This window comes from Cetorhinus maximus, chromosome 6 (genome assembly GCF_964194155.1).
Source record: "Cetorhinus maximus chromosome 6, sCetMax3.hap1.1, whole genome shotgun sequence".
NCBI lineage: Eukaryota > Metazoa > Chordata > Chondrichthyes > Lamniformes > Cetorhinidae > Cetorhinus > Cetorhinus maximus.
The window spans coordinates 92,829,394-92,854,360 of NC_135884.1; the positions used below are offsets into that span (position 1 = coordinate 92,829,394).

At 42.2% G+C, this 24,967-nt stretch overlaps 1 protein-coding gene and 2 pseudogenes across 2 annotated transcripts in view; 2 read left to right on the forward strand and 1 right to left on the reverse strand.

Moving 5' to 3' along the window:
* phaf1 (phagosome assembly factor 1) overlaps nucleotides 1–24,967 on the reverse strand; it is a 67,337-nt gene that overhangs the window by 14,022 nt on the left and 28,348 nt on the right. For both annotated transcript variants that reach the window (XM_078544065.1, XM_078544064.1), the window contains exons 4-8: nucleotides 15,329–15,372; nucleotides 8,277–8,356; nucleotides 6,951–7,045; nucleotides 5,078–5,175; nucleotides 4,336–4,448 (exon numbers count right to left, since the gene is read on the reverse strand). In XM_078544065.1, coding sequence (XP_078400191.1) covers nucleotides 4,336–4,448; nucleotides 5,078–5,175; nucleotides 6,951–7,045; nucleotides 8,277–8,356; nucleotides 15,329–15,372 — 430 coding nt within the window. The remainder of the gene's footprint in view (nucleotides 1–4,335; nucleotides 4,449–5,077; nucleotides 5,176–6,950; nucleotides 7,046–8,276; nucleotides 8,357–15,328; nucleotides 15,373–24,967) is intronic.
* LOC144682341 (small nucleolar RNA U3) lies at nucleotides 18,173–18,313 on the forward strand (annotated as a pseudogene).
* LOC144682342 (small nucleolar RNA U3) lies at nucleotides 18,941–19,037 on the forward strand (annotated as a pseudogene).

Below are 24,967 nucleotides of genomic sequence, written 5' to 3' on the forward strand. Positions count from 1 at the left end.
GTAGCTAAGTTTGAAATACTAAATATGTAAACATGGCTGAAGTCTTTGAATGTGAGGTAAGGAGAATTTGCATTTTTAGATAAATCAGGGCAGTTTGAATTTCAAAGAGATGGTAGGATGTTACACCTAGCCAGAGAAGCTAGGCCAAGCAGTGCGCTTATTTTTCCTAAAGGTTACTGCTAAAATATGAGCACCATGAGTAGATTTACATTATGAGAGAAATAAAGTTCCAAAGACATATGGGAACAATGAAATTTGCATTAAAAGGGAGGAACATGTATAAAGGGAAATTAAGCTACATGTCAGGAAAGGCATTTCAAGATCTACCTGAAGTGTGAAAGCCTCAAGTATTTGTGCATTAAGCTGTCCACAGAAACCGAAGCTGCGAAAAGCCACTTTTGTCCAGGGTATTGTGGTGACTTGCCTGGATCTGTTTAAATCTATTTGTTTTAACGTTGCCTTAATGGGGGTGTAACTGGAAGCCAGATTAATTAGGGGTTTTAAGAGTTATTATAGCAGTAATTTGTAGGCCTATACATGTGCTTGAAATCTTTTCTTTTGTTAATAAAGGTTTAATTTAGTTTCCTAAAAAATCTTAGCCTGGCTTCTCTGGTTTGGTGTAACATCCTACCATCTCTTTGAAATTCAAACTACCCTGATTTATCTAAAAATGCAAATTCTCCTTACCTCACATCCTAAAACTTCGGCTACGTTTACGTAGTTAGCATTTCAAACCTAGCTTCTTTTGATGAGTCAAAGCCTCCAGACCAGTTGTCTCTAATTCAATTAAATCCCACATGTGCGTGTGCACACACACTCACGCATACACACACTATACAATAAATCAATAATATTATGAGGATTATTATACTTTTGAGATGGACTTCTACTTCTGAATTCAGGGCAAGCATCTCAAAATAAAATACAAATCGCAAAATCATTGTGACCGCGTGATCAAGTTTCCCTCGTGGATTTGATCTGCCTGGCACACATCATCTGCTGCGTTAAAGCACCATGTTCGCCATGAAATCATGTCATCTAGAACTCTGGGGAGTACTGTCAGGAACCTCTTTCTGGATAAGAATAGTATTCCATCCCAGTTAGAGTGCTGAACTGCAGAGCAGGCAGGCGGGGGCTCCAAGGGCTCAGACACAGTCACCCCATGGACAAGAGGTGCTTTTTCAAGAATAATTTCTTCCAATTCCTCACTCAAGCCGTTTTCCAGCTTGCAGAGAATGAAACCCTACTTTTGGTGCTGGGGCAGGGGTGCAGCCTAGTTCCAGATAGTAACAAGAATAGAGTGGCACAACAATATCAGATCAGAGGTGCAACTGGGGTCGATTTCATATAATGACACTACTGAAAGCAGCAAAGTATGCTCTTGACAACACACCCAATCCAGGTTCTCAGGCAACTGTTTATATCTCAAATTACTGACAAAGAGATCCAGGTGTTCCGATTTAGAATTTACCCACCAGTGAAGCTACCCTTTCCAAACTTCTGCCACTACAAACTATAAACAGGACCAAATCGCAAAAAAGAAATAAAAATATGAACACAACAAGGTCAGCAAGATTGTCAAGGCTCAGTGGCTGCAGAGTTCTCATTTATGGGCTCTGTTCCACCTTTCAATAATAATGAGAATTTACCCAGCTATATACTATTTAATATTTAATATATCTCAATGAATTCCTTTCCCTCAAGAGGAGTTCAAGCTCTAAAACTATGGAGAGGCTGGTTAAAGGGAAGGACTTCAATGAGGCACATGAAATATTAAGGTAGTGCATAGATGAGTGAGTCCACATCATTTCTTTCAAGATTTGTTTTGCAGTAAGAGCAGAAACCATAAAGCATTTAAAACAGATCAGGAAGAATGATAAATGTTTGGAATAATCTGCCAATCAGGGTATTAGAGCAAAAAGCCATTAGAGATGCCCCAAATGCATCAGGTTGGGAGTCAGGGTTACTAAACAGATGAATGCTGATTGTTTCTTTTTCCTCTGCCTCAACTTTTCTTGCATACTCCCATATCATGGGTGCTTCACATGTGAGTCAGGCACTGATTATACACTGCACAATCCCAACCTCACTCGTCTAAGAGCATTACAGCCAACTATATAGCACAACATTGCTGCTCCGGCAGCTGACCCTATATTTAAACTTGGGAACTTCTTTGATCATGGAGTTTAGCATCAGAACTTGGCTAGTTTAACCACTGAACCATTATGAAAGAACATTCTTGAAAATGAAGATTCAATAAATACATCCTCATTGCTCTTCAGAGAGGAGGCAGTGGCATAGTGGTATTGTCACTGGACTGGAATTCCAGAGACCCAGGGTAATGCTCTGGGACCCGAGTTCAAATCTCACCATGGCAGATGGTGAAATTTGAATAAAAAAAAGATCTGGAATGAAAAGTCTGATATATATCTAATGATGACCATGAAACCATTGTTGATTGTTGTAAAAACCCAGCTGGTTCACTAATGTCCTTTAGGGAAGGAAATCTGCTGTCCTTACCTGGCCTACATGTGACTCCAGACCCACAGCAATGTGGTTGACTCTTAAATGCCCTCTGAATGAACAAATAAAAAAAAATGCTACACAGATAATTGAATTTGGTATTCCTAGTTGTACAAATACTTTGATTTTTTTCTTCTGAATATAGTGATTCACACTGTTCCAGTTGTGAGCCTTGTTGTTCCAAAGTTCCTGTACCTTCTGTCTGACAGGGCTACTTAACTACAGGAGTCATCACAGCCAAGTCAAACCCTATCCACGTCTGGTGCTTACATACATGGACTTTCAGTTTGCACTCACTGGAATTGCTGAATATTACAAGAGATATGGTTGAATCTTTTACACTCTTAAACCAGGAGCACAGGTAAATCTGTTATCTCCTTGACAGAAAGTTTAGTGGACTCAACACAATAAACATTCCTGCTTTACATGCTGCAGTACAGGGCTCAGCCAGGCAGTGCATTTATTCATCTGAACCAGTAGAGGGAGCCAAAGTATCATGCCAATAGAGATTCAAAAATACAGTTAATTTGAGGACTCCCTGTGGGGTTGGGAGTTACTACAGAGCCACAGAAGACACCTACCTGGCTTAGGTTCTGCTGAAGTTATTTAGTCATACCAACACTCCAAGGGTGCCTCCTGGCTTCATGGGGAATAAAGCAATATGACAAATAGCACAAAGCAATATCCTGGAAAGGCCAACTGCCTCACTGCTGTCAATACCTGGGAGCTCAATCTGAAAAGCTTCACAGCTACGCCTTACATTTATATCAACAGGTAATTAGCAAAGTCTGCCCTCTGCAAGGGGATTTAAATGCAAGATTCACAAATCCAATGGGGTCAATCTATAAATAGTGTAAATTGATGTAGACTAGAACATTTTTTAGTAAGCTCTCACCTTGCAATTTCACAAATAGTTTTCTGGGTGCAAACATTTTACTCTCTAACACAATGATGGGAAAAAGACCTGTACACAGATAGGGGTTGGCCATTTCGAGGTAATAAAGCATCAAGCCTAGTGACACACAGTACAAATATACCTGACCCATGAAGATCAGGAAGATGCATTTATACATCATAAGACATACCAAGAGTCAGATATTGAATGATTTTGAAGTACAGCAATGCTATGTAAGCAGCAATTTTACACACCAAGGTGCCATGAACAGCATAAGATGAGGGATCAGTTTGCAGTTTACTTGTTAAAAAAAAATTGGTAGCATTCAGGTAAGAAGGTTAGCCAAAGAGAATTCCCTGCTCTGAAGTGTGCCACTGGATCTCACAAGACCTTTCAGTGAACAGAACAGATGCAAGCCTCAGCTTAAGCCCTCTGATGATACAGCATTTCCTTGGCTCCACTGAGGCAGCAATCTAGATTAAGTATACAAGGTCAGGAGTGAGGCTGGAACTCTCAAACTTCTGACTCAGGAGCAATGGTCCTACCAATTGAGCCAAGCTGACATCAAAGTCATGCAAGATTACGAATTGCTGGTAGTATTTTTCAGAAGAAAAGGCCATACATGTTTATCAGGCTGACTCCATGTGAGATTTGCCTCAGCCAAAGTTGATAGTGAGCACTGTTCCCACTCGATCAGCCTGTGTGACTCCCACTTTGTACGGCAATGGGACAAATTTCCTGGCTTTCTTTCACACCTCAACTGAAGAGCTGTATCATTTCTACATATGACGTGTACCCAGGAATTCACTAAAAGGAGTGAACATAGCATTACTTTGGATCCTTCATGTAAGCGGTTCATCAGATTTCCCCTTTCGCTAGTCACGCCAATAAAAAGTGCAAAATGATTTTTATTTTACCTGCTGTCAGTAGTCGCAGCCGGAGACCCAGAGGTCCCATGGCATCTCTCAATACTTCAACAGTCTCTGCATACACGTTACCATAGAAACAACTCAGTGGCATCATGGGAGCTCTATAAAAGCCAGATTTGTTGCACTTAGTTCACAAGCAATTCAAGAAACTCCACTGATAAATAAATTTATTTTCACATGCTCAGACTTTCTGTATCATTCCAGCATTCTGCTTTTACAGACTGGATAACAGGTTGTCTGGATAACAGGTTGTAGTGAATTGTGAACTCGAAAGTGAGCATACTTTATTGTGCATGTCTTTAATTAGCCTTTAATATTTTACAGTATCATGCATACACACAGCAAGCAAGTGGCATCGACTAACCAAGCCAAGACTAATTACTATCTTGAGACTGTGGGGCTGCCATTATAACACCACAAAGGCATTGCCCATTAAAGGGGCACCTGCTAGCAAATACAATCTAGGTTTCAACAGCAAGAGAGATCTAGCAATTACCAAATATGTGCAGCTTTAGATTTGTTATACAGTGGCAAATTGACAAGCTGACATTCACCAGTATTCAGTTCACTTGAATGTTCCACTTCATTAAAGTTATTAGACAACACAGATTTTTGACAGTTATTAAACTTATTTTTTGTACATCTCTTGCCAACGAGCACAAGATGCATAAGCCAACCTAACCAATCAGGGAAATCACATGGATACTCATATCTTTGGCGGTCTACTTACTTTGTATCCTGTAGACTATTTGCAGTGTATATGTACATGCGTTTCACGGTAGCACCATGGGGAATCTGTAGGGAAGCCAGGCCATGTGCAAATTTGGGCTGTGTAAACACAAATCAGTCAAACATTTCTTATTTTATCAGCAAGAATGAATAGTACATAAAAAGGAAAAAGAGGTCTGGATCTCATCAGCCAAGCAATGAATCCACACGTCCCTCAACACAACCAACTCGAATAACAAGCTCTTTGCTCCTGATCCACATCATTCATCAAACCCAATACCCTCATAGCTTCCATTAGCCACAATCCAGATCCTTAACTTGATCTTCAGCTTCTAATCCAGGATTGCCCCTCTAACGTCATTACATCCATAGCAGGTCTCACCTCCCCTGTCACCCCACCGAAACCTCGCCTCCCCGTCACCCCCCCGCCCGAAACCTCGCCTCCCCGTCACCCCCCCGCCTCCCCGTCACCCCCCGCCCGAAACCTCGCCTCCCCGTCACCCCCCGCCCGAAACCTCGCCTCCCCTGTCACCCCCCGCCCGAAACCTCGCCTCCCCATCACCCCCCCGCCCGAAACCTCGCCTCCCCGTCACCCCCCTGCCTCCCCGTCACCCCCCGCCCGAAACCTCGCCTCCCCGTCACCCCCCGTCCGAAACCTCGCCTCCCCTGTCACCCCCCGCCCGAAACCTCGCCTCCCCCCGCCCGAAACCTCGCCTCCCCCGTCAACCCCCCCGCCTCCGTCACCCCCCACCCGAAACCTCGCCTCCCCCGTCAGCCCCCCCACCCGAAACCTTGCCTCCCCGTCACACTCTGCCTCACCCCTGCCCACACCCTCGCTGCCTCCCCACTCCCCGCGCACCCCGCCCTTGCTGCCTCGCCTCCCGCCCGTGCCGTCTCCCTATCCGCCTGCACGTCCTCACCTCCTCCTCACCCACCCTCATCTCCCCCACCCGCACGCACGCCCTTGCCTCCCCTGCCCACCCGCAACCACTCACCGCACCCCCCATGCCCGCACCCTCATCTCCACCACCCCAACCTGCACCATCGCCTCTCCCGCCTGCCCTCGCCTCCACACACCCCACCCGCCCCTCCCCCTTGCCCATGCTGCTTCCCCCCCATCCTCGCCCCATTGCCCCCCTGCCCCCGCCACACAGCCACCTGCACCCTAGCCTCCCGGCCCCTCCTCCCACCTGCCCCCTCCCCGCCAGCCCGGCAACTGTATTGACTTTCTCCATGCTTCCAGGCCCCGCCATGAGGTTAGCGCTCACTGGGAGAATTTTAGGCCTACTGAAATGACAACTTCAAAACACAGACCGGGGGCCTACACACTTCAGACCAGATGAATGATAGGGGGACAGAGGAAAACTGCCCTTATAAAGGGTTGCATCTCTGAGTTCTGCCAGATGTGTTGAGCTACAAGAATTCTCTCCCATTATTTCCCTTTGTTTCTCACACTGGGCTGGTCTGGAACATTCCAAACAACCATCTTTCTGGATAGAGTGATGGAAAACTGGTAGATTGAGAGCATCACAGCTAACCTTATCCAATCCCTAACAGATGCACGTAGCAAGAATCACTGGATAGTAATTGGGAGTGGAAAACTTGGCCAAATTTCTCTCTATTTGACAGAGAATTTTCACAATCTTGGCAGAGGTTTAACGCAGATCAAATTCAGAGCTTTCTGATTGGTATGGCTCAGTTCCACACTGGGCAGTGCATTTCCCAGCTAAGCCATCAAGGGTGGTGGTTGTGGGCAGTTGTAGGCTTAGGTAGGAAAAAAAAAATGATACATATCCAAGAACAATGGACAACGCCAGCTCAATTCTCAGCAAAGCCATTTACTCTGCTCAAGGCTTTACAGGTGGCCTCCTCACCTCAAATTTTGGTGCTTCTTTCCAGGAGTCCAGTTGGAAGGAAAAGGAAAGCCCTCGGAAATTGAGATGAAAAAGTTGTTCAGCGGCATTGTACACTAGAATGTGAGGGAAAGGAAGAGCAATAAAGGTTAAAACTAATGTGCTTCATCTTGTGAGTAAGCAGACCGTAAAGGATTCTCTTACATCCTTCCCAACATTGGATAAATATGCTTCGGTGTGTAAAACAATCAACTCGTACCATACTTGCTCACTTCTGCTCCTCTCACCAGAAACATCCTGCCCCACTGGCCTACAGGCACCAGTAATCAGGAAACCTGACTACCCAGAACCTGTTGCTGTTACAAAGCACTTGTGTTTGTTGCATTTATTACTGTGTCGAGCTCAGCAGATTTGCATTGCTTGTGAGATGAATCGGCCCATTGTTCTGGCAATCCACACAATATGTTACTGCACTCTGGAAATATTGGGTGTAATGTTGCCTCACTTGCTGACATCCAATCATTCCTGCTTAATCTCTTTTTTCTCTCTCTAATAGATCCCAGAAAGGAATACCCACTGCGCAAGGGGAACCCAAGATCAACAATGAATAGTTTCCCCTGAATCACTTAGCAAAAAGCCCTGCCCCTACACAATAAAGGATAAACTTTACAATCAACACCTGCAAGTGGCAGTAAAAAAAAAGCATGTATGTTTCCTGTCCCCCAGTTAATTTGCATTATAAACTTTAGCTTTAAGCTCTTAATATGAGTAAGCATTTCAGCTAATCTGGGTCCAGTGCAATCTTAAGAAGTGATGTGGAAGGCATGAAAAAAATAAATCACTTGTCATTATACCAAAATTTAGATGGTCCCACCAATCTTGGACACAAAGCTCATGCCTCTGCCTAGAATGTGGCAGGAAATGCATTTCCTTCTCATACCTCCCACCCAAGTGCTAATGTGGTGAAAATGGTTGAAAAATTGGAGGCAGCAATTCTACAATCAAAAAGAATTTTACAGCAGTGAAAGTGGCCATTCAGCCCACTCTGCCTACAGCTCTCAAAGGGCTATCCCCACTTAATCACATTCTCCTATCCATTCCATTTAAAGCTCCTTTTTGCCTTATTATCCAGTTCTTTTAAAAGCTATTGTGGATTCTGTTTATCACCACCATTCTTGGTAGGACATCCCAGGTGCCATTAACTCACCAAAACATATCTGTCATTCTTTATGCAATGATCTTAAACTTACGTCTTAACTTTTCTCTATTTATTTCATCAGAAGCTTTTAATTTTTACACCTCTAATTATATTTGCTGTGCCAACGCATATGCACATACAGCAGTTACCTCCGGGGTGAGTTGCTCCAAATGACTGGTCAATCTGCTCTATAGTTGGAGCTATAGCCTGAGAGTTGAAGTGTACACCACTGCAACAGAATAAGGAACAAATCAGAAAGATCCATTAAAAAAAAAGTTTACAACTGAGATTGGAGACTTATCTAGTAGTGGGAAAAGCAGACTACAAGCTATTTTTTTTGTCTCCCCACTTCTGAACCAAAAGTCAACCTCAGGCCAGCGATAAATTACCAGCTGGCAATCACATGCAGCAGCAGACCTATTCGATTACCAGCTGTAATGCTTGATGTCTTTGAAGCTTGTTACCAAATAGATGAGTGGGTTTAAGTAGACAGCACTCTTTAGTGCTCCTCCCTGTGACAGAGGCATTCTTTCCACACCCTCTCCACTAGTCACAATACCATTGGTCACCACCACTCCTCAGTTCGTGGGAAACTCCCTGCAGTGAACATATTCACAGCATGCAGTCAGAATACATAATACAACATAGGCACTCGAACCCTTGTATCACCCCCAGTGCCTGTGCTCTACATGTAGTGTGCAGCAGCCTAAAGGAGTTTACTAGTCCCTCCCCATCAAAGGCACTGGTTGAGCTTCAGTACTTCACCAAAGCACCCAGTATTTGTGAAAGCCTAAACAAGGAGTGTTGTGATGTCCTCACAGACAAATGGCCTACATCTGTCCTGCATGAGTGCTTCCAACAGCTACTGGTTGATGATTTGGAGCAGGAATTTGGACAATTTTTCCTTTCCCAATTGAGAAATAGTCAGATCATTTACTGAAAACATCAAAGCAAAGCTTTGGTGGATATTAGCTAACATGAACCAAGGATCTTCCTGGTATGAATAATTTAGATATGCAATAGATAAGTACAGCGTAGAAGCTCTACCAAAGAAATCCTAAAGAATACACTTAATCTCTGTGATCTGGATTGGTGAAAACCAAGTTTGCACTCAAACCCTTTCCACAATTTTCATTTAGCACTGTGCAATCAGGGGGAATAAAAATCAAGTTAACAACTGCATCTGGGGGCTGATTGGACTGTTTATTCAACACTTAAAGCTTGAGAGTTTGAAAAAACTGTGACTTGGATTCCATCTTAAGGTTACTTGCTTACAATTAAATACATTGGAAATGATTCATTCATGGCTATAGCTTCTTTCAGAAGCCATATACCCTTTCAACTTCACAATATTGCAGCACATGGGAGTTTGCAGCGAGCATTGCAATCCCTGACAATCATATCTGTGGTAAGTGTCTGCAGCTCTAGAAACTTGGGCTCAGTATTGCTGAGCCGAACTTGAGCTGCAGATGTTATGGGGCAGCAGAGAGAGGGGGAGTTATTTGGACACTTTGTTCCAGGAAGCTGTCAAAGGCCTTAAGTTAAGTAAAACTTTAGAGCTGGTCAAAGGTCATGGACAGGAGGGTGAGACTGTGAGTCAGGCAGTATGGAGATCTAGAATACAGTGGAGGGGCCTCAGCCCATTACTTTGACCAACAGGTATGAGGTACTTGCTACCTATGTAGGTGACTGCAGGTACGATGGACAAACTGACCATGGCACCATGGTGCACGCCATTTAAAAGGAACGTATTGGTGATAGGAGGCAATATAGTCCAGGAAATAGATACCTGCAAGTTCTAAAGTTGTGTTGCCTGCCCAGTGCCAGAGTTAAAGACATCTTCTCCTGGCTGGAGGAAAAGCTGGACTGGCAGGAGGGAGGATCCAGGCGTCATGGTCCATGTAGGAACCAATGACATGGGTAGAACTAGGAATGATGTTCTGAGAGTGGTTCAAGGAGTTAGGGTCAAAATTAAAATGTAGAACCGCAAAGGTTCTACTTCAAACCTCTGGACTGTTATTTGAGCCATACCTCAACTGGTATAGGGATAAACCAATTAGAAGGTTAAACATGTGGTTGAAAGAACGGTGTGGGAGGCAGGGGTCTTGCTTCATTAGCCACTGACATTGGGGAAAGAGGGAGCTATTCTGTTGGGTCAGGCTCCACTTAAACCAGACTGGGATCACTGTCCTGGCAAATTGAATAATTAGGGCAGCAGACAGGTCTTTAAACTAATAATGTTGGCGTGGGAGGATTCAGGAAATGGTAAGTTCAAAAGCAGCAAGGAAAATGTCAAGGGTCTAGAGCAGAATAACATTTTAGGTAAAATAAAGTAGGTCAGGAAGGGAACAGTGAGAGTAACAAAGGTGATAGGGTAACAGTGACCAAGGTTATGCAAGGGAAAATTAGAAAGAATCAAACTGGGTTGATCTAATAGCCATTACAAAAACTTAATTGCAAAGTGACCAAGGTCCGGAACTAAATACATAATTCCAGGATACTTAACTTTTAGAACAGATATCAAAATGGAAAGAGGAGTAGCTCTGATAATAAAGGATGAGATAAAGACAGTAGAGAGAAAGGATCTTAGCTCAGAAAAGCAAGATGTAGAATTAGTTTGGGAGGGAGCTAAGAAACATCAAGGGGCAAGAAAACATTGGAAGGAATATTTATAGGCCCCCTAATAGCAGTTGCGGTGTAGGGCAGAGTATAAATCAGAGGTGCATAAGGGTAATACAGTAATCATAGACTTTAATCTCCATATATACTGAGCAAACCAAATTTGAAATAATAGTATGAGGAATGAGTTCATAAGATAATTTTCTAGATTTGTATAATCGAGGAACCAACTAAGGAACAGGCTATTTTGAATCTAATATTGTGCAATGAGAAAGGGTTAATTAATAACCTTGCAGTAAAGGGGCCCCTAGGGAAGAAATTATAGACTTTGATATTGAATTTGAAAACAATTTAGTCAAATCTAAAACTCGGGTCTTAAATCTAAACAAAGCAAATTACGCAGGTATGAGAGGTTAAGGTGGATTGGGAAACTACATCGCGAGATTTGACAGTAGACAAGCAATGGCTAACATTTAAAGAATACATAATTTAAAACAAATATACATTCTTTTAAGGCACAAAAACCCGACAGAAAAAGTGGTCCAACTGGTTAACAAGGGGAGTTTAAAGAGGCATATAATGCTGCCAAAGAGAGTAGTAAGCCAGATGATTGGGAGCATTTTAAAATTCAAAGGAGGACCAAGAAATAGATAGGGAAAGTGAAAAGAGAACATGAGACTAGACTAGCAAGAGCCAAAAAAATACATATTGTTAATGTTTCTGTAGGTACACAGATAGGAAGAGATTAGTGAAAGTAAATGTAGGCCTATTAGTGGCAAAGATAGGTGAAATTATAATGGATAATAAGGAAATGGTAGAGAAACTAAACAAATACGTTGTATCTGTCTTCACTGTAGAAAACAAAAACATTCTGGAAATAACAGCGAGCCAAGGATCTAGCAAGAATGAAGAACTTCAAGAAATCAGTAAGAAGAAAGAAATAATACTGGAAAAATTAATGGGATTAAGTGGTGACAAATCCCTGGACCTGACAACCCATATGGTAGCTGCAAAGAAAATGGACGCATTGGTTTTGATCTTCCAGAATTCCTTAGATTCTGGAACAGTTCCCAATATTTGGAAGGTAGCAAACAGAAACCCCGCTATTTAAGAAAGGAGGAAGAGAGAAAATTGAGAGCTATGGGCCAATTAGCTCAACATCAATCGTAGACAAAATGCTAGAATCAATTATTAGGAATGCGATAACAGGGCACTTAAAAATTATAATATGGTTAAGCAGAGTCAGCACAGATTTATGGACAGAAATAGGCTGTAACTAGTGGGGTACTGCAAGGATCAGTACGTGAGCCTCAGCTATTTACAATCTATATTAATGACGTCGATGAGAGGACTCAGTATAACATGTTCAAGTTTGCTGATGATATAAAGTTAGGTGGACGAAGTAAGTGGTAAGCAGGACACAAAGTGGCTACAGAGGGATATCGACAGATTGGTTGAGGAGGAAGAAACATGGCAGATGGAAAGCAATGTGACCACGTGTGAAAAATAGAAAAGCAGAATATTTCCTCAATGATGAGACACTGTGAAATGTTTGTATTCAGAGGGACAAGGTCGCCCTTGATGAATCAGAGTTAACATGCAGGTACAGCAAGTAATTAGGAAAGCAAATGGTACAAAGGGATTGCAACATATGAGTAAAGATGTCTTCCGACAATTAGACAGGACATTGGAGCAGCCACATCTGGAGTACTGTGTATAGCTTTGGTCTCCTTATTCAAAAAAGGATATATTTGTCCTCAACAGAGTGCAATGAATGTTCATTAGACTGGTTCCTGGGATAAGGAGTTTGCCCCATGAGGAGAGATTGAACAGACCAGGCCCATATTTCCTGGCATTTAGGAGAACAAGAGGTGATCTCATTAAAACATATAAATATTCTTAAGGAGCTTTGACAGGGCAGATGCTGAGAAATGTTTCTCTTGCCTGGGGGATCTAGAACATGGGGACACAGTCTCAGAGTAAGGGGTTGGCTACTTAGGACACATATGAGGAGAAATCTTTTCACTCAAAGGGTTGGAATTCTCTATCTGAGAGAGCTGTGAATGCTCAGTTGTTGAGTATATTCAAGACAGAGATCAATAGATTTTTGGGTACTGAGGGAATGAAGGGATAGATGGGCAGTAAGGCAAGGCGGAATTGAGGTTGAAGATCAGCTATGATCTTTTCAATGGGGGAACAGGGTCAAAGGGGAAAATAGCCTACTCTAGTTCCTATTCCTTATATTTTTTATAACATACATTCTGTGATATGTTGGTGCTTATGATACTTGAAATGGCAGAGAATGAGCTCCACTGATCGTAGAGTCAGAGCCGTTATGGCACATAAGGCAGCCAATCAGCCCACCATGCCAGCTCTCTGCAGAGGAATTCAGTCAGGTTCTATCCCAGTTGCCCTGCAAGTTTATTTCTCTCAAGTGCTGAGCCAATTTTCTTTTGAAGTCATTGACTGTTTCCATTCCAACACCCTCATGGGTGGCGAGTTCCAGATCATTGCCATTTGCTAGATAAAAATGTTCTTCCCAAAATTCGACAACCACCCCCCTCCCCCCGCCACTCCACCAACACATACCTCTTCCCCAAAACCTTAAATCTGTGTTCCACAGTCTTTCTATAACAGCTAATGGAAACAGCTTTTTTTAAAATCTATTTTATTTAAACCCCAGTTTCTCCAACCTAACCTTGTAGTTATAATCCCCCAACCCTGGCACCATTCTGGTAAATCGCCTCTGAATATTGTCAAGGTCCTTACGTCCTTTCTGAAGTGTGGCAAACAGACCTGGCCTAACCAGAGCTTTATAGAGGTTAAGCATAACTTGTTGAATATCTTGAATCTATAGAGTAATTATAGGTCCTGCAATAATTCCTAGAGTAACCAAACAATCCAGAGCAGTTCCCTGAACTGTCATGTTCCAGTTTCCATCCATAATTAGTCTAGTCCACATGGGCCAAGAGGCACCTCTCGGGGTTCACTGCAATTCTGCAGGCCATTGTCATTCCTCCCTCTGACAAGTTTCTGATGCTGTCCACCCATCCAGTCCTTCTCTAACCTGGCCTCACCTGCTCTTTCTTGATGTTTTACCTTGTCACCAAAACTAGACTCTTACCCCACCTTTTCCAGTGGTTATACTTTATCAATTTCTGCTTAAAACTGCCATCTTCCAGCTTAAAATTCCATAAACCCGTTCCTCAATTTTCATTGAAAATGCACAGAAATAGCTATCCTATAGTAGTGACATACAAATACTCCAGTTACCAGAGTAAGAAGGGAGGCTTTGTTGAATTATACATTGTTCAATAATGGTGGTAAATTTGTCAAAACAAATATCATTTGTGGTACGCTGATAATCAATTGTAGTGAAGAGTGTTACAAATGGCCAATAAAACTACTTTGCCAACGTAGCTATATAGCCAGAAATGCAAGCTATTCAATTGAGTTCTTGCTCTCAGCTGCATTGCAATGGGTGACAAGAGATTGGAGTAAAAGCCATCCCTAAGCTCCCTTCACAAATCACTTTGTGGCAACTTCAGAGTAGCATTGACCTACCCTATTGTCCTCAGTTGGCACATGACAAAAATCTGCTACAGGAACACAAAATATCAGAAACATTCAATCTGACAAACAAGATCACCAAAAATCTTCAACTAAGAAACAGAAGAAGAAAAATAAATAACATCTCAGATTAATTCTAATGTTTGGTTGCAGTGGTCCCTTTGAGTCAGTCATTTTCTGTTAATGGGTTTAAAATTGATTGCAAAACCTTGTGAAAATTAATGGATTTAGCTGCTGTCAAATGAACTTCAAAACACACAAACCTACTCAATCTTAAAATGGACACCCCATTTTACTCACTAGCTAACAGCCAAAAGAAAAAGTGGAGTTTTTCCAATAAACTGGCACACGATTTACTGGTGAAAAATGCATTACTAATGAATAAAATGTTCCAAATTAACAGTTCTCAACTTGAGTGGCAGCATGGGTGTCCACTACTGGTCTCAGTATCTTAGTGGAGAAGAGCTGGGGGAGAGCAAAGGCTGAATAGCCTGAAGACAAAGTTGACATGAATAATAAACACTTAGTTAAACTAACTGAGTGTCCTACTCCTGCAGAATTATACTCCGCAGAGGCATCAATACCAGTGGGAAGGATATAATTGGTGAAAAATGTTGTTAATTTTTTAAATTGATTAATAATGGCATTTTCATTTTTTTATTGGTTTTGAGCTTTGAGTCTGTGCTTGGTCTTAACAGCTTTCACCTTAACCCAAATATTAAACTTATTATGTTACAATACTGTCCCATCCTAAAAGTTAACATAAAAGCAAAACAATCCAGGGAGTGTTCTTTATTTACCAGAGAAAACAGGCAATACATTAACTTCTTGCATTCTAACCCTTTAAACAAAAAGATAAATGGGAACCCTGCATGCTCAGTCTGCCAGAAAATACTTGAGCAATGCCCAGTATGTTTTTCCAAAGCCCTGGTAACACCACTGCAGCCAATGGCCTATACTTAAGTTCTAGCAAGATTGATTAACACAAAGGAAACAGAGTAAAAATACTCACCAGTATTTCAATTTAACTTTACTCAAGTCATAAACTTCAATGACCTAAAGGGTGGAAAAAAATAAAAGATTAGTTTTGCCACTGTCTCTCACAATTACATCAGATTTGGAAATAGTGAGACACCTCACTGCTGGTGCTACATGCGCACAGCAGTTCATAATGCTTTGTCTCCTCTCTACCTTGCTGCTGTACCTACAACTGAGGTGGGAAACAGGTAAATAATTTGCTCAGAGATAAAAACAAAAAACTACTGCGGATGCTGGAAATCCAAAACAAAAACAGAATTACCTGGAAAAACTCAGCAGGTCTGGCAGCATCGGTGGAGAAGAAAAGAGTTGACGTTTCGAGTCCTCATGACCCTTCGGCAGAACTGAGTAAAGTTAGGAGAGGGGTGAAATATAAGCTGGTTTAAGGTTGGGGGTGGGGGGGGGGGTGGGTGTGGGAGAGAAGTTGGGAGAGGTGGGTGGTTGTAGGGATAAGCAAGCAGTGATGGGAGCAGATAATCAAAAGATGTCACAGACAAAAGGAACAAAGGGGTGTTAAAGGTGGTGATATTATCTAAGAAAATATGCTAATTAAGAATGGATGGCAGGACACTCAAGGTACAGCTCTAGTGGGGGTGGGGTGGAAAGACTGACGACAGGGTATTACAGTTATAGATTTAAAAATAATGGAAATAGGTGGGAAAAGAAAAATCTATATAAATTATTGGAAAAAACCTATAAAGGTGGGAAAAGAAAAATCTATATAAATTATTGGAAAAAACCTATTTCCATTATTTTTAAATCTATAACTGTAATACCCTGTTGTCAGTCTTTCCACCCCACCCCCACTAGAGCTGTACCTTGAGTGTCCTGCCATCCATTCTTAATTAGCATATTTTCTTAGATAATATCACCACCTTTAACACCCCTTTGTTCCTTTTGTCTGTGACATCTTTTGATTATCTGCTCCCATCACTGCTTGCTTGTCCCTACAACCACCCCCACCACCAACTTCTCTCCCCCCACCCCCCCCAAACCTTAAACCAGCTTATATTTTACCCCTCTCCTAACTTTACTCAGTTCTGCCGAAGGGTCATGAGGACTCGAAACGTCAACTCTTTTCTTCTCTACCGATGTTGCCAGACCTGCTGAGTTTTTCCAGGTAATTCTGTTTTTGTTTTAAATAATTTGCTCTTTTAACTAACTGCTATAAATGCACGAGTGGTTAAGGTTAACATTTGCTCAAATTTCTCCCTTCTCCAAGTGCTAAAATATTTTATATTCAGTCATCACTCACCTCCCTTCAACAAAGCCATCCAAAATGAGAATTTTACTGTGTAGGCAAAGTTAAACATCTAAACCTACCATTCACCACCCAATTTTGTTCTTGGGAGAATGTGGGGTTGAGGGTGCTCAGCACTGAAGAGAGGGGAAATGGAGTGGAGTGGAGATGCTGAGAATGATAAAGGAGGAGATAATAGGAGATGGTGGGACTGAGAGAGCCAAAACATTGAAAGATCTGGAATCCTAGAAAATTTGTTTCATAATTACTCACTATTGAATATTCTTTCTTTACCCTGAGTTATGAGCTGCAGAATCTTAAGCCATAAGATATGGAAGCAGTGGGCCATTTGGTCCTCAAGCCTGCTCTGCCATTCAATAAGATCATGACTGATCTGATTGTGGCCTTAACTCCATTTTCATGTTGCCCCCCACCCATAGCTTTTGACTTCCTTGTGGATCAAAAATTTGTCTAACTTAGCCTTGAATATATTCAATGACCCAGTCTCCTGTGCTCTCTGGGGAAGAGAATTCTGAAGATTAATGACCCTCAGAAGAAATTCTTTCTCACCTCAGTCTTAAATGGGAGATCCATTATTTTGAAACTGTGCCCCCCCAATTTCAGATTTCCATCCCGCCGAGGGGAAATATTCTCTCAACATCTACAGAGTCCTATATGTTTCTATAAAGATCACACCCTCATTCTTCTAAACTCCAATGAGCTCATTCTTCCAATTCCGATGCCCAACGTGCACAACCTTTCCTCAAAAAACCCCTTCATTGCAAGGGGTCAACCTAATGAACCTTCTTTGAACTGCCACCAGCGCAGGTACAGTATATAAATGCAAGTACAGTATATCTCATGAGATCAAAACTGTACACAGTACTCCAAGTGTGGTCTCACCAATACCCTGTACAGCTTCTTTTATATTCATCCATGGGATCCAGTGTCGCTGGCTAGGCCATCCCCTAATTGCCCTTGAGGTGGTGGTGGTGAGCTGCCTTCTTGAACAACTGCAGTCCATCTGGTGTAGGTATATCCACAGTGCTGTTATGGAGGCAGCTCAAGGATTTAGACCCAGCAACAGTGAACGAATGGCGATATAGTTCCAAGTTGAGATGGTGAGAACTTCCAGGTGGTGGTGTTCCCATGTGTCTGCTGCCCTTGTCCTTCTAGATGGTCATGGTTGTGGGCTTGTAAGCTGCTGTTTAAGGCAGTTTGGTGAGTTCCTGCAGTGTATCTTGTGGATGGTACACACTACTGCCACTGTGCATCAGTAGTGGAGGGAGTGAATTGTACCAAGACACAGCTATTTTTGTACTCCATCTCCCTTGCAATAAAAGCCAACATTCCATTTGCCTTCCTAATTTCTTACTGTACCTGCATGCATTTTGTGATTCATGTACAAAGAATATAATGTAGAAAAATGTGAGGTTACCCACTTTGGTAGGAGGAACAGATGTGCACAGTATTCCTTAAATGGTAAGAGTTAGAAAGTTTAGATGTACAAAGGGACCTGGATGTCTTTGTCAATAAGTCACTGAAGGCTAACATGCAGCAAGCAATTAGGAATGCTAAAGGACTATACTCTTAAGGATCATTTCTATAGTTTTTCTCTTGAGAAATGTGTTTCTAGAGTGTTTGGTCTCACAAACCACGAAGAGGATTTATAGCATTCTCTTACATAATAAGAACGTAAGGCTTAGGAGCAGGAGTAGGCAATTCAGCCCCTTGAGCCTGCCCCGCCATTCAATACGATCAAAGCTGATCTCATTTTGGCCTCAACTCAAATTTCCCGCCCTCTCCCCATAACCTTTCAACCCGTTATTAATTCAAAATCTGTCTATCTCCTCCTTAAATTTATTCAGCGTCCCGGCATTCACTGTAATCTGAGAATTCCACAGATTCATGACCCTTTGACAAAAAGTAATTCCTCCTCATCTCTGATTTAAATCTACCACCCCTTAGCCTAAAACTATGGCCTCTCGTTCTAGAATGCCCCATTCCGCTCCACATCTACTTTGTCTATCCCTATTAGCATCTTATATACCTCAATTAGATCTCCTCTCATCCTTCTAAACTCTAGCGAGTATAGGCCTAAGCTGCTCAATCTCTCCTCATAAGACAATCCCTGCATCTCTGGAATCAATCTAGTGAACCTCCTCTGAACCGCCTCCAATGCAACTGCATCCTTCCTCAAGTAAGGGGACCAAAACTATGCGCAGTACTCCAGGTGTGGTCTCACCAATGCCTTGCACAGTTGCAACAACGCTTCCCCATTTTTATACTCCACTCCTTTAGCAATAAATGCCAAAATTCCATTTGCCTTCCTTATTATCTTCCTGCTCTTCTGAGCAGGAAACAGACTTTAAGTGTTGCTTTTAGCAGCTGCTCTCTGTCATTGACGTGTGTTCCTTCTCTCTTGTGGAGAGCTGGAGGAAGAAAGAATTTTTTTTAAATCATAAGAGGATTTTGGCACTGGAGTAGCGAAGTCTTGCTTCAATTGATGAATAGAATGTTGGTTAGACCGCACCTGGAGTAGTGTGTGCAGGTTTAGTTCCCTTACCTTATGAAGGGTATTATTGCCACAGAAGGAGTGCAACAAAGGCTCACCAGACTTGTTCCCAGGATGGCGGGACTGTCCTATGAAGAGAAACTGGAGATACTGGGCCTAGAGTTTCGAAGAATGAAGTGATCTCATTGCAACCTACAAAATGCTTGAAGGGATAGACAGGGTAGATGCAGGTAAGATATTTCCCTTCATTGGGGAGGCACAATTTCAAAATCAGGGAGAAGCCACTTAGGATCGAGGTAAGAAGAATTTTTTTACTCCGAGGGTTGTGAATCTTCGGAATTCTCTACCCAAGAGGGCCGAGGAAGCTCAGTCATTGAGTATGTTTAAAGTAGAGATTGACAAATTTCTAAATACCAATGATGTAAAGGGATATGGGGACAGTGTGGGGAAAAGGCATTGAGGTGGATGATCAGCAATGATCGCATTGAATGATGAAGCAGGCTCGACAGGCCGATAGGACGAGTAGGCCAACGTTTCTAAGGGCACCTCGATCCCTCTGCATTGCAGCATTCTGCGGTCTCTCTCCGTTTAAATAATATTGTGTTTTTCTATTCTTCCTGCAAAGTGGGCAACCTCACATTTTCCCACATTATATTCCATCTTCAAAATTTTTTCCCACTCACTTAACCTGTCTATACCCCTCTGCAAATTCTGTGCCCCCTTCACAACTTGCTTTCCTACTTTAGTATAATCAGCAAATTTGGCTACAATACACTGTGTCCCGTCATCCAAGTCATTAATACAGATGTTAAAAAGCGAATGCCCCAGCACTGCTCCCTGCAGCACCTCACTAGTTACAGTTTGCCAATCTGAAAATGACGCATTTATCCCAACTCTGTTTTCTGTTATTTAACCAATCCCCTATCCATGCTAATATATCATACCCAACACCATTAGCTCTTATCTTGTGTAGTGACCTTTTATGTGGCACCTTACTGAATGCCTTTTGGAAATCCAAGTATACTGCATTCACTTGTCCCCCTTTATCCACCCTGCTTGCTACATCCTCAGTTTCCCTTTCATAAAACCATGTTGACTCTGCCTGATTGTATTATGACTTTCTAAACGTCCTGCTACTACTTCCTTAATAATGGACTCCAGCATTTCCCTAATGACATACGTTAGGCAAAATCGCCTAGTTTCCTGCTTTCTATCTCCCTCCTTTCTTGAATAGAGGTGTTACATTTGTGGTTTTCGAATTCACTGGGACCTTTCCCCAATCTAGGAAATTTTGGAAGATTACAACTAATTTTTTTTTGTTAATTCATGGGACCTGAGCGTCACTGGCTAGGCCAGCATTTATTGCCCATCCCTAATTATCCTCGAGAAGGTGGCGGTGAGCTATCTTCTTAAACTGCTGCAACTCATGAGGTGTAGTTACACCCACAATGCCATTAGGGAGGGGTTTCCAAGGTTTTGACCCAGTGACAGTGAAGGGATGTCGATATATTTCCAAGTCAGGATGGTGTGTGGCTTGGAGGGGAACTTCCAGGTGGTGGTGTTCCCATGTGTCTGTTTCTCTTGTCCTTCTAGATGGCAGTTGTGGGTTTGGAAGGTGCTGCCTAAAGAGCCTTGGTGAGTTCCTGCAGTGCATCTTCTGGTACATACTGCTGTCATTGTGTTGGTGGTGGAGGGGGTGGATGTTTGTGGACACACCATTTCTGCAGCCACTTCTTTTAAAGCCCTAGGTAAACCCAGGCAATCTGGTCTAGGGGGCTTGTCAGCCATTAGCCTTGTTAGTTTCCTCAGTACTTTTTTCTAGTGATAGAGATCTAGTTCCTCCCTCCCTTTTGCCTCTTGATTTTCGACTATTCTTGGGGTGCTTTTTGCGTCTTCTCCTGTGAAGACAGTTACAAAATACCTGCTCAAAGTCTCTATTTCCTGGTTTCCTGTCAAGTTCCCAGTCTCATCCTCTAAGGGACCAACGCTTACTTCAGCCACTCTTTTCCTTTTTGTACACTTGTAGAAGCTTTTATTATCTTAATATTTCTTACTAGTTTACTCTCATAGTCTAATTTCTCCCTGTTTTTAAGTCAATCTTTGATGCTTTCTACAGTTTTCCCAAACTTCTGGCCTACCATTAATCTTCGCAGCATTCTAGACCTTTTCTTTCACCTTGATGCTATCCTTAACTTCCTTAGTTAGCCACACAAAGATCCCTTGGGTATTGTACGCATTCCTATATCACAAAGCCAAGAATGCAAGGTGTTGGCTGAGGATTGACACCTGTTTGGTACTTGCCTAGAGTTAGCAACACCCCTCACAAAGTATAAAACTGGTGTAACAACACTTATAAAAACTGCTAGCCATAGGATGCAAAACAACCCACACTGATTTTTGTGGAGGAATTTATGATTCCCATCTCAGTTTCTGATTTACAATTTTGGTCATTCAAGTTACAAGGGAGCAAAATTGGGTAACTATACGGTTCGAGAAAAGGAGTCTTAAGATAAGGGTTGGGCCTGTAGATTAAAGGGTGTGCTTTAGTGAATGGCCTAAAGTAACTTCCTGTGAACTGGACTAGATGTGTCTGTAATTCATGGAGTCACCAGCACTGTAAAGACTGTCTCTTCAGACCTTCTGGTAACAAATGCCATATCAAGCATAGGATTTCAAATCAGATGAGCAGTATGTTACTCAAAAGGGCCTGGAAGTGATTGTTAACTCATCATTTAATATCTGGACAATGTGGTAAAGCTATTAAACGTAACAGAATGCAGAGATATACAGCCAGAATGAATATGATAGCCTTGTGGTTTTGGTGGTGGAGTAGAAATCCAAAGGCTCGAGCGACAGAAAATTGTAAAATTGAGGTTTTAATAATTTAGTTATATTAGGAGTGAAAATGAAAGCAGTTTGGAATTTCTGCCCACACAATGATTTTTGGAAAAAGAATAAGAGTTACTGGAGGCTATGATGGAGCTTTGCAATGTGTTGGTCAGGCTACAATCAAAGCAGCTCAAAAACATATAAGACATGGTAATGGACTGTGTTATGAGGAAAGAGGAGAATAAAATTAACTTCCAGAAAAGCTGGTGGTTAAGGTGGTAGAAAGATCACATGGAGGAAAAATTATTAAATGGTGTAGGCAGGATAAATCCTGAATATTGCACAAGGCAAAGTCATAATAAGTTGTGAAACATAGTTCTTTGATCTGTTTTCGCTCAAGGAATAAATGTGTTTAGGGTTAAGTAGAGGAAGAAATACTAAGGATCTGAAAAGGATAAAAGCAAAATGAAAACAGAAAATGCTGGAAAAACTCAGCAGGACTGGCAGCATCTGTGGAGAGGGAAATATTTTCAGTCCATATGACTTCTTCAGAGTTAAAGAGAAGTAGAAATGTAATGGGTTTTATACTGTTTAAGAGGGAGTGGAGCAGGTGGGACACAATAGAAAGTGAGGGGTAGGTGACAGCTAAGGAGAGATTGACAAAGATGCCATGGACACAGGACAAAGGGAGTGTTAATGGTAGTGGTAACGAGTAAAGAAGGTGCTGATAGTGGCATAAAGGTAAGATAGCAGAAGGTGTTAAAAGCAAAACAAGGGTCAGCACTCTGTGAAAGCAAAACATGAAGGCAAGTGACAGATGGCCCTGTTTGCGGGGGTGGGGGATATGTGGTTGGGGAAAAATGATTAAAAAAAAAATAAAAAAGTGTAAAATAAAATTTAAAATCAATACCTAAATTCTAAAAATTGCATTAAAAAGAGGGATGAAGAGGGAGGAGTGCTTTCATGGTCTGACGTTGTTGAACTCAATGTTAAGTCCAGAGGTCGTAAGGTGCCTAATCGGAAGATGAGGTGCTGTTCCTCCAGTTTGCGTTGGGTTTCACTGGAACATTGTAACAGGCCAAGGGCGGACATATGGGTATGAGAGCAAGTTGGTGTGTTGAAATGGCAAGCAACAGGAAGGTCTGGGTCATGCTTGCGGACTGAGCAAAGGTGTTCCGCAAAGTGGTCACCCAGTCTGCGTTTAGTTTCTCCAATGTAGAAAAGACTGCATTGGGAGCAGCGAATACAGTAGGCCATATTGAAGGAGGTACAAGTGAAGCGCTGCTTCACCTGAAAGGAGTGTTTGGGGCCTTGGACGATGAGGAGTGAGGAGATAAAGGGGCAGGTGTTGCACCTTCTGCAATTGCATGGGAGTGCACGGAGGTAATGGTCCCTACGGAATACTGACGGCTGTGGTGGGGGGCTGCACAGCATCATGCTGGAGTTGGCAGAAAATGAACCTTTAAATGCGGAAAATGGAGGAATTAAGCATATCGGAGCAAAAAACGTTGATTTTTATAAAAGGTATCAGGATGATGTACTTTTATTTAAATCTCTGTAGGTGTCAGCATAATTGGTGTATGAATACCAGTGCACTGGGAGGACTCAAATTACATTAAAGCCAACATGGTACAGTGTTGTGCAATGTGTTTATCATAGACTCACTCATCACCTCATATTACTCCTAGCAAAGTATTGGCCAATTTGTACACACACTATCTGGGCAACACAGGCTTGGAAAGATATGCATGGTACTCTGTAGTGTTTTTCACTGCTCAACTGCATAATATTCTACACATCCTCTATTACACTTTACTAAGCTCTTATTGACAACACTGCTACTAAATAGCTATCAAATTAACTAACGAGGTCTAGCAACAGTAGGAACAAAGAACAAAGTTGCATTAACATAGCTCATCACATTCTCAGGATGGCCCAAGGGTCATACAACCCATGGATTACTTTTGCAGTGCAACTGTTTGGTTGCAAGCACAGCATGCAGTTTGAGGAGGGGGGGGGGGGAGGGGGGGGGGGGGGGTGGAAGTGGAGGTGTGTGGGGAAGAGGAGGAAGGAGAGAACATGACTGGGGAACAAGAGAGGAGGACAGGAAGGTTACATCTCATGATAGGCTCCTCGACCGCAGAAAAATATATGTCTCTATCTACCATATCAAATCTTATCAAAATCCCAAAAACCTCAATCAAATCACCCCTCAGCCCTTCCAGGGAGTACAAATCACTTCTATTTGCAACTAAGAGTTCAAAGTCACACAATATGCTAACTGAACATTTAATCTGCTTAGCGATTTTGAACGAGGGCAATTGTTACCTAGGACACCTAGGGAACTCTCCTGCTCTTCTCTGAATAGCACCTTTTCAGCTACTTGAGGGGCAGCCAGAATCTCATTTAAAAGAAAAACAACACCTCCAACAATGCAGCATTCCCTCAGCACTGCACTGGAATTTGGCTGAGATTGCATGCTCAAGTCTCTAGCTTGAACTCATGATGCCTGACTCAGAGGCTCGAGTGCTACTACTAAACTAAGCTGACACTTGTTTTTTATTCCCTGTAAAACAAAACATGAAACATTTGTTCTTCATCTTGCAAGTGTTAATTCAAAACCAAAAGAGGAAACAAAAGGCAGATGCATAAGTTGAAACAAACAAGGACCCTATGGCCATTCCCCACAAGCCAGGAGCAAAAGAACATTGCGCCATTCTATGAAAACATTCTGTATTCCAAAGTTTTCAGCTACCTTTCTCAATGCCTTGGCTCCAACCCAAAAAACAAGCAACAGAATGAAGCTTGATGCCAACTTCAGACTAATTAGAAAATCTGTTTCAGTGTCAGAACAGAAAACCAGAATCCAACACAACCCGGTCACAACTCTTCTGCCCAGATTGGGTGGCAGTGCCCCGTGAGGGTGCCTGAAAAAAATCTGAAGACTTGTCTTTCAAACACAGCAAGGCAAAGTTGCCTATTCATTCAGCAGGATCCCTAGGGAGTGCATTTTATAAGTGCAATCCCTC